General features: G+C 41.1%; 1 protein-coding gene across 1 annotated transcript; it reads left to right on the top strand.

The window, feature by feature from the left end:
- Nucleotides 1-2054: 2054 nt before the first annotated feature.
- On the top strand, nucleotides 2055-11033 carry synm (synemin, intermediate filament protein). Its single transcript, XM_012873722.3, has 4 exons — nucleotides 2055-2972; nucleotides 3756-3880; nucleotides 6891-6970; nucleotides 7082-11033. Exons 1-4 carry the CDS (start codon nucleotides 2172-2174, stop codon nucleotides 9106-9108), a joined length of 3033 nt encoding a protein of 1010 aa, XP_012729176.2. The 5' UTR covers nucleotides 2055-2171; the 3' UTR covers nucleotides 9109-11033.
- The last annotated feature ends 4799 nt before the right edge of the window (nucleotides 11034-15832 follow it).

Raw genomic sequence — 15832 nt, 5'->3', positions numbered from 1 at the left:
TGTATTATAGTTACGTACCAACAAATTGTATTGTTGCAAATACAAGGACAAATAGCCATCCTTTGTCCCTTGAAATAAGTATCAAAACTGGACTTTACACTACAAAATAGGCTACTGTGTAAATATTTTAAGAATAAAATGTAAAAAAACATATTAACAATATATTACGTTAATACAACACTGATTTGTCACTTGCGTTTAGAAGCATTTATTGTCAAAACTATTCATAATTCATAGTTTTTTCCCCGGTATGAGAAAAACAAGTAGCTTAAAAATGAGCAAACGAAAAACACAAAGACTCTGAAGAGCTTGAAATCAGATCTGTAAGGAGAATTAAAGTTTAAAGTTGCATTTTTTTGTCATCAGTGTGGAAGTTAATAATAACCAGTGCTATATTGCAGGGATTTAACTAAAACTGCAATTATAAGAAATGTGAGAAGGCATTAATTAGACTATATATATATATATATATATATAATATATATATATTATATATATATATATATATATATATATTATACATAGACATATTAAAGAGTAGACCCCGCATCGACCGCTCTCGCCTATAGGCGCTGACGAGATTTAATGGGCGCCATCTTGGGGCGGTCGACAACTCCGCTTATCTAATGTGTTAACAGGTGCAGAATCAATTTTAATCAACTATAACTCGTTTAATGTTGAACTAATTTTCACATTTGTTTTGCTTAAAACTTTAAAACTATAGCTATTATAACAAATGGTCCAATGCGTTTAAATAATCTTAGTGGGGTTAAAAGTAATAGAATATTCTGACATGATGTATGTATGTTTCAAAACACAGCCACGCACACACATTTTTTATAATTTTTTATTGCTATATAAACAACTCATTTGTACATGTACATATGTACATATACTTCCCAAAAAGAACCGTGATGGGCGAAATCTGTAAAGTAGTAACCTTTATTTATTTTTTTACAATTATTATATACATGAAATACACTATTGTATATTGAAACCATAGAACAAACCTTTTAACCGGCCCAAGCATTTGTTTAACAAATGAAAGTACTATATAAAACTTTTTTTTATTATTATTTACAAATAAGCTGTAAATAATAATTTTAATCAATATGAACTGAAGGCTTCAAATTGCGGAGATCAGCGCGGCCCACCGCGACCCGAGTCATTGGATTAGAACGGGAGAAAATGAAAATTAATATAAAAAAAATACAAAGTACAGTAGGACAAATAGTGACTCGTGAGTATTTCACTGCTCTTTTGACTGAGGCGCTGCATCCGTGACTCCGACTCTGCTCTGTACGTTTTTTTCTTCTAAAGCCCCGCGTGCAGGTGAGGTTTTTTTCGGGAGAACACATTTTTATCGGTAGTTGTCACTATTTTTTCTTCTGGGCAAAAAGATTCTTAAAACCGACACGCCACCTGATGAGAACGTAATGAACGGCTCATCAATGCAAATCCGTGAAGCAGCGAGACCGTGAAAGGTGAACCGCAATATAGCGAGGGTTCACTATATATATATATATATATATATACTATATATATATATATATATATATATATATATATATATATATATATATATATATATATGCTGTTTATTCACTAATGTCTAACAACAACTTTGTATCTCCTATAGAAACTTACATTCTGATCAAAAATATAAACATCTTGCTTGTGAAAGTTAGCCCTCGAGCCCTGACATAATAGTCCCTCGATTTAAAACAAAGAGCCGCACAGTGCTGAGGCATCATAGTGTGTCAGCTTGAATCAGCAGGTAGGGTAGCAAGTCGACCGCCCCAAGGTGGCGCCCGTAATTCCTGCGCCGCGACAGTCAATGCGGGGTCTACTCTTATATTATGTCTTGTATATATATATATATATATATAAATGTTTGTGTGTGTGTGTGTGTGTGTCCACAGAACATATTTCTGACTGCACCTGAATGCAGCGTAGCATCTGCCATGGCCACAGCCCGAGCTTGGGACGCTCCCGTTACTGTGATGCGTTCAAGACCCGCCCCCCTCCTCCTGCACTTGTCAAAGGGCACTGATCCGCAAATTACACTCTTCAGCCCACCGACACACACGCATACAACCCCCCGGGGCAACCTCAACACTTATTAAGCACGCAGCAATTTTAAAACGGAATTTTAATCATCACATCTCAACATGCTTCCTTTCAAGAGAACTTTTGAGAGCGAAAAGCAGCAACTGCATGCGCTGAACAGCAGACTTGCCCAGTATCTGTCCAGGACCAAGCAGCTGGAGCAAGAAAACGCCAATCTCATCGCTGAGATCAACAAGCTGAGGCGCGGCGGCGGGACGGCGGAATGGGAGCAGAGGTACAAAGCGGAGATGAAGGAGCTCAGGAGAATGGTGGGACAGATCTCCTTGGAGAAGTCCCAGGCGGAGATGGAGAGGGAGAAGCTATGGCGAGAGTTGCAGACGCTCCGGTCCATGTGCAGCGAGCAGACCGAGGCGTGCAGGGACATCAGCGGTGAACTGAAAGGCTGCGAGCAGGAGCTGCAGCAGGCGCACCACATAAACAGCGAGCTACAGCAGCGGCTCCTGCAGCTGGAGAGCGAGTACAAGCGCTTAGAGGACGCGCACAGGCACGGGACGGCCCAGCTCCGGCATCAGGTGGAGTCCCGGGTGGTGCCCATCATCGCGCAAACTTATCCCGGGCCCCCGGTGGTGTCCGTGGAGGAGGTGCAGGAGTACGCCCGCGGGCTGTCCGAAGGGTGGATAGAGACCTTTGAGATGTACCAGAGGAAGGTGGAGGGGATGGAGCAGTCGATCAAAGCGGACCAGGCGAGGATGTGCGACCTGCAGAGGGAGAAGATGCTCTACGCATCCGAGCTGGGCAAGCTGCGCACGGAGGCGGAAAAACACGGCCAGGTTCAGCTGCGCCTCGAAGAGCAGCTCGTGCACATGCAGGAGAAATTTCGAGAGGATTTAAGTGAACATCAGGTGAGGAAGACTGATGTAAATCTGTGGGTTGCCTTTATTGAGACGATTAAGTCCCTAACATGTGGCCTACTTTTGTTAAAATCTCAAAATAAATGTCCCAGCGGACAGTTTTCCGAGAATACAAACTGGACAATCTGCTGATTGTCCCGATGAGCCATGGGAGAGGAGGGTGAGGCTGCACGGTCCCTCTCTCCCCAGCCACACCCACAGCACCATAATGGCTCTTATGCAGCTGCAGCTTTCAGTGGCTGCAACAAATGAATTATACATCAGTGTGACTCTTAAGCTTGGATAACTCCAAAATGATTTTTATCATAGCTACCCAAAGAAATATACAAGCAAAGCTTAGGAGACTCTTCATTTCTAACTCAGTGAATTTATATCTGCGTTCATGTATGTGCAAGAAGCAACATTTGACCTTGGTAAAAGGCTTAAAAGCTGGGAGACGATCTACCCCCCCCCCCCCCCCCCAAGCACTTAACAGTTGCTAGATGACTTCAGCCACTTAAACCAATTAGCTGTCAGACTGACAAATCCTTACTAGCCCCTAAAGGTGTAGGCGACTCAAACAAGACGGCCATATAGTAAATACGCTCTCTTAGTATTACTGCAATGAATAAATATTGGTTTTACAAAAGATAAGAATATTAAAAAATAATAATTAGATGATGATGTCACTGTGTTCTGATTTGTTTATGCATCAACTGCACAATAAGCTATATCAACATAAGATTAATAAAAAATAGAATTGTGAAAACTGGATTTTTTTTTTCTCTCCTTCAGATGATCATTGAGCAGTTGGAGCAGGAGAGGAACATGCTGGCTGAGGCTATGGAAGAGAAGATGAGGGAACATCAGCACCTTCTCCAAGTGAAGATGGACCTGGGCATGGAGGTGGCAGCGTACAGGTGATGAATCGAAATCATTTTTTGTAGTCCGCTTTCAAATCATAAACAAATGCTGACTTCACGGTCGGAGCATAAGAGGCTTCTTCACGTCAACGTTTTGACTTTTCATTGATGAAAAGAACAGGTTGAGTTACTCCAGTCGCCGCTGACAGCACAGTAGCACCAGGAATGCACAACACCAGCACCCTAAAGCAAAAATAGCTTCACAAAATGTAACCCTAATTCATTAAAGTCCTATAATCTTTGTTAATGTAAATGATTTATTTAAGAAATATGACACCTACAGGAAAGATTTATCAGATCGAAATATACCTGCAAGAACAGCTACATGTGAACATACACCCAGTTTGGACAGAAAAGTCTGGAAATGCTGGAAGAGTTGTTACCACCATTGCTTCAAAGCTAGACGCCCTTTGTGTACAGAGTTCACATTTTCCTTTTATTTATTTTTATTTTTGTCAGTCCCCTGGCCAGTCCAAGAGTATGTAGGCTTTGTTTAGCAAACACAAATTGCCCTTGGGTGTGTGTTTGTGTGTGCATGGTTGATTGTCTCTGTGTGTTGACGCTAGGATAGACTGGCATCTCGCCCAGAGAGTAGCTCACCTCGTGCCTGCTGGCTGCTGGGATAGCTACCAGATCTAGATGTTAGGAACTTTATCAACATGTCACCATTTAATCGCTTGCTCTCCCCAAGAGGCATTTTTGTATCCTTAAATCAACTGAAAAATTCATTTATGGATTTTTCTTTGTTAACTTCTAAATGGTCCGTACACATTTACTTGCCACTCTGCTAAGTACAACTTAAAGGGGGCATGCTATGCAAAATCCACTTTTTTAGCCCTTAAATACATTTTGTTGTGTACTTGGAGTCTCTAGGAGTGCAGAATATTTGGTTGTAGTCTGTCCAGGAGCTGCATAGATATCTTTAGATTCTGTTTAGGTCATATTTTTCAAGTCATTTTCTTTGTTATCTATTACGCTTTTTGAACTATTATGCCACAGTATTTGCTGCAAAGCTGCTAAATACGGTCATGGACCTCCGGCTAACCAATTCTGTGAGTGAATTGCCTTATTTTGATTTAAAGAGACAACACCTAATGAGTTGCTCTCGGACACACCTCAGAACAGGGGCAAAAGAGGGGAATGTGGGGGTGAATAAACAAGGAAATCAGACCAAATTTAAGTGTGCCAGGAAAAGATTTCCTATACCATTACAGCACCAGCAGCCTGAACTATTAAAGTTATATAGCTATGTTGCATGCTTATATAAAAAAAAGACCAAAAACTGTTTGATCATGATATAATAAAGTTATATACACCAAACCTTCATCCTGATAATGTTTTGATGGTACTTTTGTGGATAAAAATAGCTCCAGCACTGGGCGTGATGATCAGATATAAACAGACGGGGCGCCATCTACCTGCAGTATCGAAGAACTATCATAATGCAGGTTTGCTTAATAAATAAAACAGTATTAAATAATGACAGACCGAGCATGACCCTCTGAAATACATCGCAGTAAAGTGGCAGCTCAGCTTAATCGAAGATCTACCATCATAAATTAAAACACCCATCTACAGCAACTTTAAGAGCCTCATATCAGAACACTGTCTCATGTCAATGAACTCTGTGGTCACATTTGAACAATCGGCAGGTGTAGCGTCCGCTTCATTGAACACAAACTGTATTCCCAGCGACATTCTAGTCTTTTCCCTCTTGGAAAAATAAAATCTTTGCCATTTTTTTTTCTTCCACTGGATCTTGAACCCTTCTGCATTGTTTCACTGGGAGATGCTAATAGCCGTTAGCCACTTCCTTGTTATATCCCCTGCTGTGCATGCGCAGTACATACTTCCTCTGTTATTAAATCATACTTTCATGTTGTTTACACCAACTGGTGACCAAAACCAACTGGATGTCTCAGCTGAAATTGAGACTTATTGTTTTTGCAACCTGGTATTGTTATGATTGACCTTTGGAAATTGTAGCCTCAGCTTCCTGTTCTCAACTGACAAGATGGACACCCGATGTAGTATTCTGCTAATGCAGATTATCTGTTTCAAGATTTGATGTCTGATGCAATCAGACACAATATTATGAATACCTTGTAGTTTAAAAATAGGTTATTTAAACTAATCATTTACTGCTCAATTTTACCTTTATCTTCACTAAATCTAGATGCCAAAATCCATCAAGCTGCTGCCTTGTGATTGGGTGATAAATTTTTTTTTTTATTATTTATGTTAGCAAGCAGTTGAGCAAGTGTCACTAACAAAGTCCCATTGTCTACAGATATTAATTTTTTTTTTGCTAAAATGTTCTCTGTTCACAAACATGGACAAATTGTATGTGACATTTTCTAATAATAGAATGTACTTATTTATATCAACACATTACAAACGCGTACTTTAACAAGATTAATGATTCCACTCCCTCTACTCAGTCAGCGTGACTTTATACGGATCTCAGCTGGCAAAACTGGTTTATTTGAAATCTTCGTATAACTCAGAATGCTTTCTCAGCGATGTAGCAGCGGCGGCATGTGTTTTTACAAGTGCCACGAGTCTTTCACTATTGGGATTTATAGGGAAGAGCGTGGACAGCCCAGCATTGTAGTCGTTATTTTTAGGCCAGTCTACTGAAAGGCCAGCTCCGGAGAGGTTGCTCTTTCAGAGGCCCTTTGGTTTACTTGTCTGCTGAAGCCTGGCAAAAGAAAGGTGAGCCGTTTCCGCTAAATACACTATTTCTTCCTTTTTTAACACTGTAAACGATTTTGGCTTGACGTGATAACTTTATGATTGCTACCCTATATGGTCAGGTTCAGGGTACATACTGTCTTGTAAGGCTTGAGTTCAGTTTGAGGGGGATGAAATGGCAGACCTGAATGATGTGCATCGTCTTGTGAGGTATTCGTCTTGAAGTTTGTCTCATATCTGTGAAGAACACTTTGACATTGCTCACTGATATCATTTACACCCGTTTAAGATATGTATTCTTGTCTTCGTTCAGGGCTCTCCTGGAAAGTGAAAGAGTTGGTCTGCAAGATGCTCACAGGAGGATGACTCAACATCAGAGAGAGAGAATAATAGGTAGTGTACTGCAAAACATTTAATATTATTATCTTCACTGATTTCTAGCAGGATAAATGATACTGCTTGCAAACAGCAACAGTTAATTAACTTATTTCTTATCCGGCTTAGATATCAAGGTGCCTGCCCAAACTTACGCTCCAAGAGCTTCAACCTTAACCTCGAGAAGACACATAGATACGCGGTATACACCACCGACAAACCTGAGAAGACCACCCGTGCCCTCCTCTGGATCCATAAGTCCCTCCAGGGCCATTCCCATTTCAGTTGCAGGAAGGGCTCGCCATCAGAGTCCAGCATCCAGAAGGGATATGATCTCATTCAACAAAGCTCGGGCTGCCACTTCTGTGCCTGCCACCAGCACCAAAATAGGAGCGTATGAAAACAGAATGAGTGAATCCGTACAGAAGACAGCAGCAGAGACAACAGCCATGAGATTCAAACAGGTCCCTTATGAAAGTAAAGCCAGTTTCACACAGGCGACAGAGTCGGTAAGAGTGGTGTCGCCACTAGAAAAAAGTCCCACCACCAAAGCTGTCACAGAAAGCAAACGGCACGTGTCAGATGAGAGAGAGAAGGGTCATGTTCAAGACGAGTCCAGAGACAAAGAGAAGGCCGAGCCTACAATTGGCTTCACGGAAAAAAAGATACTGGACTCCGTATCTGTTGAAGAGATTATTGAGAAAGTGATCAAACCCGCAGGTCTTGAAGCTAAAGTCTGTTCATCAGGAGACTCTAAGATCAGGTATCATGTGGAGAAACTTGAGCAGGAAGATGGCACCACTAAAACGCAGATTGTGCTGGAGTCCAAAGTCGAAGAGGAGATGGATGTTTCGGGAGAGTCTGCCCTGGAGGAACTCCTGAGCCAGGGTGTGAAGAAGGTATCTCTGGAGGACATAGAGGACACAGCAACAGGAAACATGATTAAAAACCTTCTGAGTAGCCTTCAAGGGGGAGAAAGTATGGAAAACAAATCCGTCAATGTGGAAATTATCGAGGAACCTGTTGAGTCTTTCGATGATGAGGAACTCGAGGTTGAAATAAAGAGCAAATCCAGCTTTTATGAGCCCTCAACATATTTCCAAATTGAGGAAATGGAAAATAAAACTCACAACGCTGAGGAAGAAAAGGCCACAGATGATCGTATGATATCCCCTGAAAGAGACCCGGACCAACCCAGTCATGGATCTGTGCACGTTCAGGAGCTCTCTAGAGAAAGCGAATCCCCTCGTTTCTCCCGTGAGCAAGAGTTTCATGAGTACTTTGTGTCTACACCAGATGAAAACCTTTCTGAACCTGAGGAGGGTGGAGGAATAATGTCATATGGCCATTATGGCGCTGTGGATGATCTGTCGGATGAGAGGTATTATCAAGAGGAAAGTCTCCCCCAGAGAAGAGTAACCGTAGAGGAAAGTGATGAATACAGGTGCAAGTCAAGCGATCGCTCGTTTGCCAAGGAGAGTTTTCCAGAGTGCATCATTGAAGAAGAGGTCCGGGTCTCGCCAGTAGTGCAAGAATCTGTTCTTGAGTTTCTAAGAGAGGACTCTTTGGAGCCCAAAGAGCAACTGAAGGGAGCCTTGGAGACGCTACAGAGCTCAGTCTCTGGTCCTCTGAGGGAAGAGTTGGCTTTCCTCACAAAAGTGAGCAGTGAAAGGCCACAAAACGTGGCAATCAAAAAAGTTGAGCAGTCAAGTGATAACGGAACCATGACAATAGTTGCTGAGCTAAACGTCTCACAAACCCTTGAAGACTCTGGGCTGCTGGAGGAAGGAGATGATATTTCCGAAGAGCAGATAATGAAAGCTCTCCGATCTTCCAACCTGGAGCTTGAAAAGGCCTTCGAAGGAGGAGCAGGATCAGGGTTCAGCATCAGGGTTTCCAAAGAAGAGGAGGTTGCATACGATGAGGGTTTTGAAGGCTTTGGCAGCATAGGGGAATCTGCGTCTGAAATCACCGAGAAACACGTCAAATTGGAGCCATCAGAAAAGTCCTTCACCTTCAAGATGGAGGTTCAGGGTGACCATAGTGAGGAGAGTTTAGAGCAAAAGCTGCAGTCCCAACTTTCTGAAACCCCAGAGAACATTTCTACTGAAAAAAGAATTGCAACACTTTACCTTGAAAGCCCTTTCGAGGACTGAGGGAAACTGGTCAGAAATTGTATCAGATTCATACAGAAGCTATTAAGCAACATGGCAGTAAAGCTGTTAGCAGATGCTTTGAACAATGACAAACTAATAAGCGCAAGATGAAGCTTTAGTACTACCAACTGCAGTAGTTTCGAGCAACAATTGTGTTGTTGGTCATGATCTTTGCATTAACTTCATTTTATCTTCATATAGCTTTGCTTTAGCCTTTGAATTTATTTTGACATGAAACTGTCGGTGGAGCTTTAACAAAAGCCCATTCCACCGATTAAAGTAAATCACTAACTCCGTCATTATGTGCCATTTTGTTGAGTCTTTTGAATCAGCATTTAGACCAGCGCATGGCACCGGGTAGTTATGAGGGGCTGTGCACCGTTTCAGATTTTCTTGTGGGGTTTCTTGTGCCTTGAGCACCTTAACAAATTGGATTGATGTTGGTGAATATTACATTCTGAGAAGAGGTAAAATATCAGACAAAATTACTGACATAATAACAATGAATTTAGACTTACAGAATAGGACGTCATGTCAAAAATGTCTACTGAATGTGCCATGAGAAAAAACAAATATACTTAGATTATCTTATATTATTCCTTTACTAATCAAAAATTCCTTTTGTTATAGGAAGTAAAATGTGTGCTGATCAGCAAAAATGATCTGCGAAGAGACAAATAAAAAATATGTTTTAAGCATAGATTCACATGTTGTTTTGGACTGCTGTGAATTATTGTATCGAAGGTAAACATTCAGGATTCAAACAGGTGATAGGGGTAAACCATGAGTGGGGCAAAACATACACAAACCTAACTAAACCAAATGAAGCAAAACCCCATATTCCCCCATAGCACTGATGTGGTATGGCCCAAATCAGCTCAGCCCCTTGGCCACCTGCTGGTTCCTCAGCCAAAGGACTAGAGCAACTAAAACACCCAAACAGAGTATAAGTTAAACAGAGTCATAAACAAAACAGGGTAAACCAAAATGTACACACTAACTTTGAAATACAGTGCAATGGTGATAAAGAAATTCCAACTAATGTAATGGCTCTGTAAATAAAACCCTATGTGACAAACAAACTAACTTACATAAATGGTATTTGTTACCACATCTGTGTGGCTGTAAATGCAGCCATCACAATGACTTTATAGAAGTTTGATTTACACATGATTAAAAAATGTCACAATTAAAAGAGAAAGAATAGAAAAATAATAATCAAAAGCTGCACCAGTGGTGAGAATATTGTTGTGAGGCATGTTGTGTATGACACCTTCTGTTTGCGTATAATTGTTGGGTATCAAAGTGTTGGCACGCTGGATTCAACTTTGCCCTGACCTAAGAGTGTCCAGGACTATTTTCGGATCATCGGCTTAGTGACAGTGAGTGTTCGCCAGAGTTTGTTGTCTTGTGTGTTGTTTGTTAAGGCAGAATTAGCGTGCAGTGCATTCGGCACATTTTCAGCATCTTTAAGAGTTACACTTTACAGAGCAATGTATTCACAAAACAGCATTTTGCCAATATGCTCTAAAACACATAAATACAATATTTAGTATAATCGCAATTCTTCTGTTAGAACGCTTCACAAAGAAAGGATGTGTTGGCTTTGCCCAGATACATCAGATTTCCTAATTTTTTCTGAGATTTCCAATAATTAACATTTGTAAAGTGTCATCTTTATGTAAACTGGTATCTGGATACCATGTGCCAACACGTTGTATTCACCAAGGTATTAAAAATATATAAGAGCTCTAGATTTATAAAGAAGATATGAGTCAATGTTTAATGAATATGGAATGGACAAAATTATATGCCTCTTGTTTTGTTGATTTCTGGCACAACTGCTTTGGCTGATGTCGCTTCCAGCATTTAATTGATACTTGATGAATATCTTAACAACAATTAAAAAATATATATTGTTGGAATGCTTTGTGTGAGTATTTATTTCTCTGCAAATTCACATAATGGGCAAGACAAACTGTTTATCTGCACTGCAAAGGCATGTTAAAGCTTAATTAACATAAAACTGATTGTCTTTTGGGTCAAACGTTTAGGAGGGCTGTAGTAACAAAAGGTTTCATAAAAGGTAAATAAGTGGGGAATAAGTAGATTTAAAGCATCAAAAATGTAGTTATCACCACTACCACTGAATGGTATAACTAGTATAAGTGTTGTCTCTGTTGTCACCAATTTTGCTGTCCTGAAAGGCAAACATTACATGGTTGACTCAAGATCATCTAAAATTATTAAAGGGCCTATATCATCATACTGTAGAGGCAGTAAACCTTAAATATATCAAACATAAAACACAAATTAACTTTCAATTATTTTTTTAAGGAAAAATGTTAAAAATCTTAAATAAAAATAGAGCCTAGTCATTCCCACCGACTAAAACAAAAAGGCACTATCAAATACAGGCATGTAAAAAAACAACAACAACAAGACACCCCAGTAAATATTTGGTTCTTTATTAAGAAATATTCACATATGAACAACTATGGAAAAGTAAGCAGATGTTAATCAAAGTAGCAATGCTGGTCAGAATAGCAGCCTAAACTGTATCTATCTGAATGCTACCAGATAGGAATGCTGTCTTAGTGTTTCAAGTTTAGCAGGAAATTGTTATTTTCTGATCAGTTACCTTGCCAGCATGTCCACGGTTTTCTGCACAGCTGAGGACAATACAACAAGCTCTGACCAGTCAAGGACTAAAATTGAAACATGACATACCTACATCATGACAGTGTTATAGGTAGGTGGAAGATAAGAAGTGCAACTCTATCTAGATGGGAATAGGCCTACATCCTAGCAACATACTCAAAGCACTAAACATACCGAAATAACCCCTGTAGCTGTCCAAAGTTGATATCACACCAGTGTGGACCACTCGGAGAGTCGAGTAAAACAAAAAGGATCTGCCAGAAATTTGATAGCATTCCAGTAATCTGAGCGGTACAAAGAGTAAAAGTTGAGAAAGCAGCATTTTTATGTCTGTATGCGATCTGGCAGAACAAATGAAGAAAAAAAAGAGAACTGTTATTGTTTAAATATATGATGTCATGATCTTTTGGCAAATTGAAAGTAGGGAACAAGATAAAACATCTGAATATGATTACACACATCGACACAACGCATGACAAAAAAAACCTCACTCTCTTTTCTGCAATTATAAATAACTAGAAGCAAATGTTTCAAACCAGGAAAGAGGGAGGAAAAAGCTCCCCTCTCCAATGGGGAAAGCAAAACACTGTTAATCTGGAAGAGATCCATCTGGCCTCTCGAATGTTTTTACGGTTGCTAAGGTTGATGTAATGGAAGTCTGTTTTTTGTGTGTTTTTTTTTCAGCAATACTGCAGAGGAGGAAAGGGGTGGAGTCAACTTTGTGTCTGTATGAACTATTGTTCTTTGTTTTTAGAGGCTTTTTTTGCATTCTATCCACTGTACAGGCCAGGGTTCCTTTGGAAAAGCAAGTTACTCAATCGGAGTGCAAGTGGTGTCACGATGACAGCAGGGCAAAAGAATCCCTGCTGACATATCCGCTCTGGGTTAGGGCGCTTCAGAAAGGTTACAACTCCGACGTGGGGGAGATAGAGTGAGCCCTGATCTACCCTGTCATTCTAAGACCCCCTCTGTGCTAAGATAGCAACAACAAGACAACATAGCAACTAGGGTTGCTTCACTGAGCGGCATGTTCTGACAAGAATCATATAAGACCCTTTAGAGAGTTTTACCGCAATGGTACAAGTGAGCTCATATGGGGCAAATGTGCAGTCATGGAGTATGTGAAAAACAACACTACTCAGTAAATTATACATATATATTATACATATTATACATATAACTGAAACACAGAGTCACTGTGTGATATGTTACACGAGGGAATTTGGCTCTACCCACTGCCCTCTTCCAAGATTAGCCTGTAACTCTGATAACATTCATCTCTTCAGAGACAGTGGAAATAGGTTGTCCCAAAATGACAGGGGCTCTTTGTGTGTATTCTGGACAGGCTTGTCATCATCTCACTGGTTTAAATGTATCCAAACAGGCAGCCTCCTGACCTTTAATTAAACCTCCCTTAACAATTATGCTGTAATTACATCATATTTGATAACACATACGGTCAAACAGGTCCCCGATAGTGTATCTTTTAGACTTGGGTAGCAGCAGTACAATTAAGATACATGGTGACACACACATCCTTGTGTTAAATACAGTACTTAAGGAGGACCTTGACTTGATGTTCATGATTTTCCATTCCCTGACCCTGATCCTAAACCTTACCCTTACCAGTATAACCCTTACCAGTATATACCTAACGCTACCCTAAACCTAGTAACACCTTATTCCTAACTCCTAGCCCAATAAAGTGAGGACCAGAAAAAGGTCCTCATTTTACATCAACGTCCTCACTTTGGTGGTAAAACGTGACAGTATGTGTTCCCACTCAGAATTACATCAAAATGACATACATTTCAAAGATAAAAAAAAAAAACATCGTAGCTATATATAAAATAAAATTAAGCTCAAATCTCCTCAGTATCAACTCTCTGCAACATTTCCCATGAAAAAAGTGCTGAATAAGCATAACCATTTTACCCATTTCAGTACAGGCGAATGGAACTAAAAGCAAGTTCCATAAATGGAAAGAGTAAGGAACAGTACTTTTTGGGCAATTATGTTAAATTTGTACAAAGGTTGTCCAAGTATTGCCTTGTATGAAAACAAGCCAATGACTGTTCCTTCTGCTGGCCAGAGCTGCCGATCTGATATGAGCGTATAACTCATAATGACGAGTCAGTCCTTTACAGTCAGTCATGAACCTGATAAGCAGTGTCAACAGTAAAATGAAAATGAAGTGAGCAAAAGCATTCACATATATAAACTCAAATTTAGCCTCAGCTTCTACACATGTTTCTTTACATGGGGGTTGAAAGTGTGAAACACTTCCATTACATTTCCCTCCAAAGTTGCCATTAAGCATGTTGTTCATAATACCTTTGTGGATTTGGAAAACAGCAAAAGTTTAGTCTTTTCTGCATTGATAACAAGCTTCAATTGTAATCATAAACTCTGGATCACTTCAAAGGCTTTCCGCAGTGGGTGGATCTGTTATGATATATTTTTCTGGGATGAACCCGGACACAGCACGCACACACAGAGTCAGTTCTTATGAGTGAGTTTTATTGCATAGTGTGGAAGATGGAGGATGAGACCAGAGTCTTTCAACGGACGGAGGTGAAGGGTGTAGAAGCTGGCCGGCAGGAGGAGTGTGGAGAGACTGACCGGGAGGAACTCTGGAGCCGAGCATTGGAGAGCAGAACATCTGAGCCGGGTGCAGGAGAGCAGAGCATCAGAGCCGAGCAGTGGCGAGCGGAACATCAGAGCCGAGCCGTGGAGAGCAGAACGTCAGAGCCAAGTCGTGGAGAGCAGAACGTCAGAGCCAAGTCGTGGAGAGCAGAACGTCAGAGCCGAGCAGTGGCGAGCAGAGCATCAGAGCCGAGCAGAACGTCAGAGCCGAGCAATGGCGAGCAGAGCATCAGAGCCGAGCAGTGACGAGCAGAACCTCAGAGCCGAGCAGTGACGAGCAGAACCTCAGAGCCGAGCAGTGGAGAACAGAACCTCAGAGCCGAGCAGTGGAGAACAGAACCTCAGAGCCGAGCAGTGGAGAACAGAACGTCTGAGCCGTGCAGTGGAGGGCTGAACGTCTGAGCCGTGCAGTGGAGGGCTGAACGTCTGAGCCGAGCGATGGAGGGCTGAACGTCTGAGCCGAGCGGTGGAGGGCTGAACGTCTGAGCCGAGCGGTGGAGGGCTGAACGTCTGAGCCGAATACTGGAGAAAACAAACTGTCGGAAAGTCTTTGGGCTGACTGTAACAAGACCAGGTGAAAGGAGTCTTCAGGCTGACGGGTACAAACGGAGCTGACAAGAATACTGACAGGGACTGAGCGGGAGTGAACGCTATGGACCGGCGACGGGAACAGAAAGAGGTGAGTCTTATAAAGCGGTGGAAACAGGTGGAAGCAGTTGTGGGTTAATTGCAGCCTGCCAGGTGAAACCGATCAGGCTGCACAGGAACAAGAGAGAGGGAGAGAGGCTCAGCCTGCAGCCAATAAGCTGCATCCTGACAGGATCAGTATGTCTGAAAAAGAGCTGACACACCACCGTAAAAATACAAATTCTCTGCCATGTCATTGATAATGAATTAGAGGGAACCAAGTGCAGAACCTTGTGTCACCCCCTTGTGGACGGTGACAAATTCAGAACGCAGACCGTCACATTTAATGCACCAAGTTCTGCTACTAAGGAAATTTTTGAAGCAAGCCATTGCTTTTTCTCTGAAAGCCCTTAATGCAGAAGTCTAAGTATTAAAATCTCATTAAGTATATACCTAAATTGCATCAAAAGCTTTAGACAAATCTACAAAAAGTGATACAGAGTGTTTTTTCTTATCACGGGCAACAAAGATGCCATTCACCACTTTCATTTTAGCTGTAATTGAGCTATGTTTCTTTTTCTAATGGCTTACTTAAATTCAGCAAAAATGGTAATAGAATATTAAATCTATTTTATTAACTAGAGTTTCAAGCATTTGGGCCAATGCTGGCAGATTTGATTTTGGTCTACAAATATTTAGTTGGATCACCACCAGGATGAAAGCTGACTTCCATACAGAGGGAATTTAATTTCTGTCTAATGGGAGGTTAAAAAGGTATGCAAGAGGCTCA

The sequence above is a fragment of the Fundulus heteroclitus genome, chromosome 2 (genome assembly GCF_011125445.2).
Source record: "Fundulus heteroclitus isolate FHET01 chromosome 2, MU-UCD_Fhet_4.1, whole genome shotgun sequence".
NCBI classification, from domain to species: domain Eukaryota; kingdom Metazoa; phylum Chordata; class Actinopteri; order Cyprinodontiformes; family Fundulidae; genus Fundulus; species Fundulus heteroclitus.
Note: the sequence above shows the minus strand (reverse complement) of the source record. Positions and strands in the feature narration are given on the sequence as shown.

What these genes read in the sequence shown, in the direction of transcription:
- synm (XM_012873722.3), top strand. Translation starts at nt 2,172, where the DNA reads ATGCTTCCTTTCAAGAGAACTTTTGAGAGCGAAAAGCAGCAACTGCAT. An exon ending in AGGATTTAAGTGAACATCAG is followed by an intron (nt 2,973 to 3,755) that starts GTGAGGAAGACT and finishes TCTCTCCTTCAG; the next exon opens with ATGATCATTGAGCAGTTGGA. An exon ending in TCAGAGAGAGAGAATAATAG is followed by an intron (nt 6,971 to 7,081) that starts GTAGTGTACTGC and finishes TATCCGGCTTAG; the next exon opens with ATATCAAGGTGCCTGCCCAA.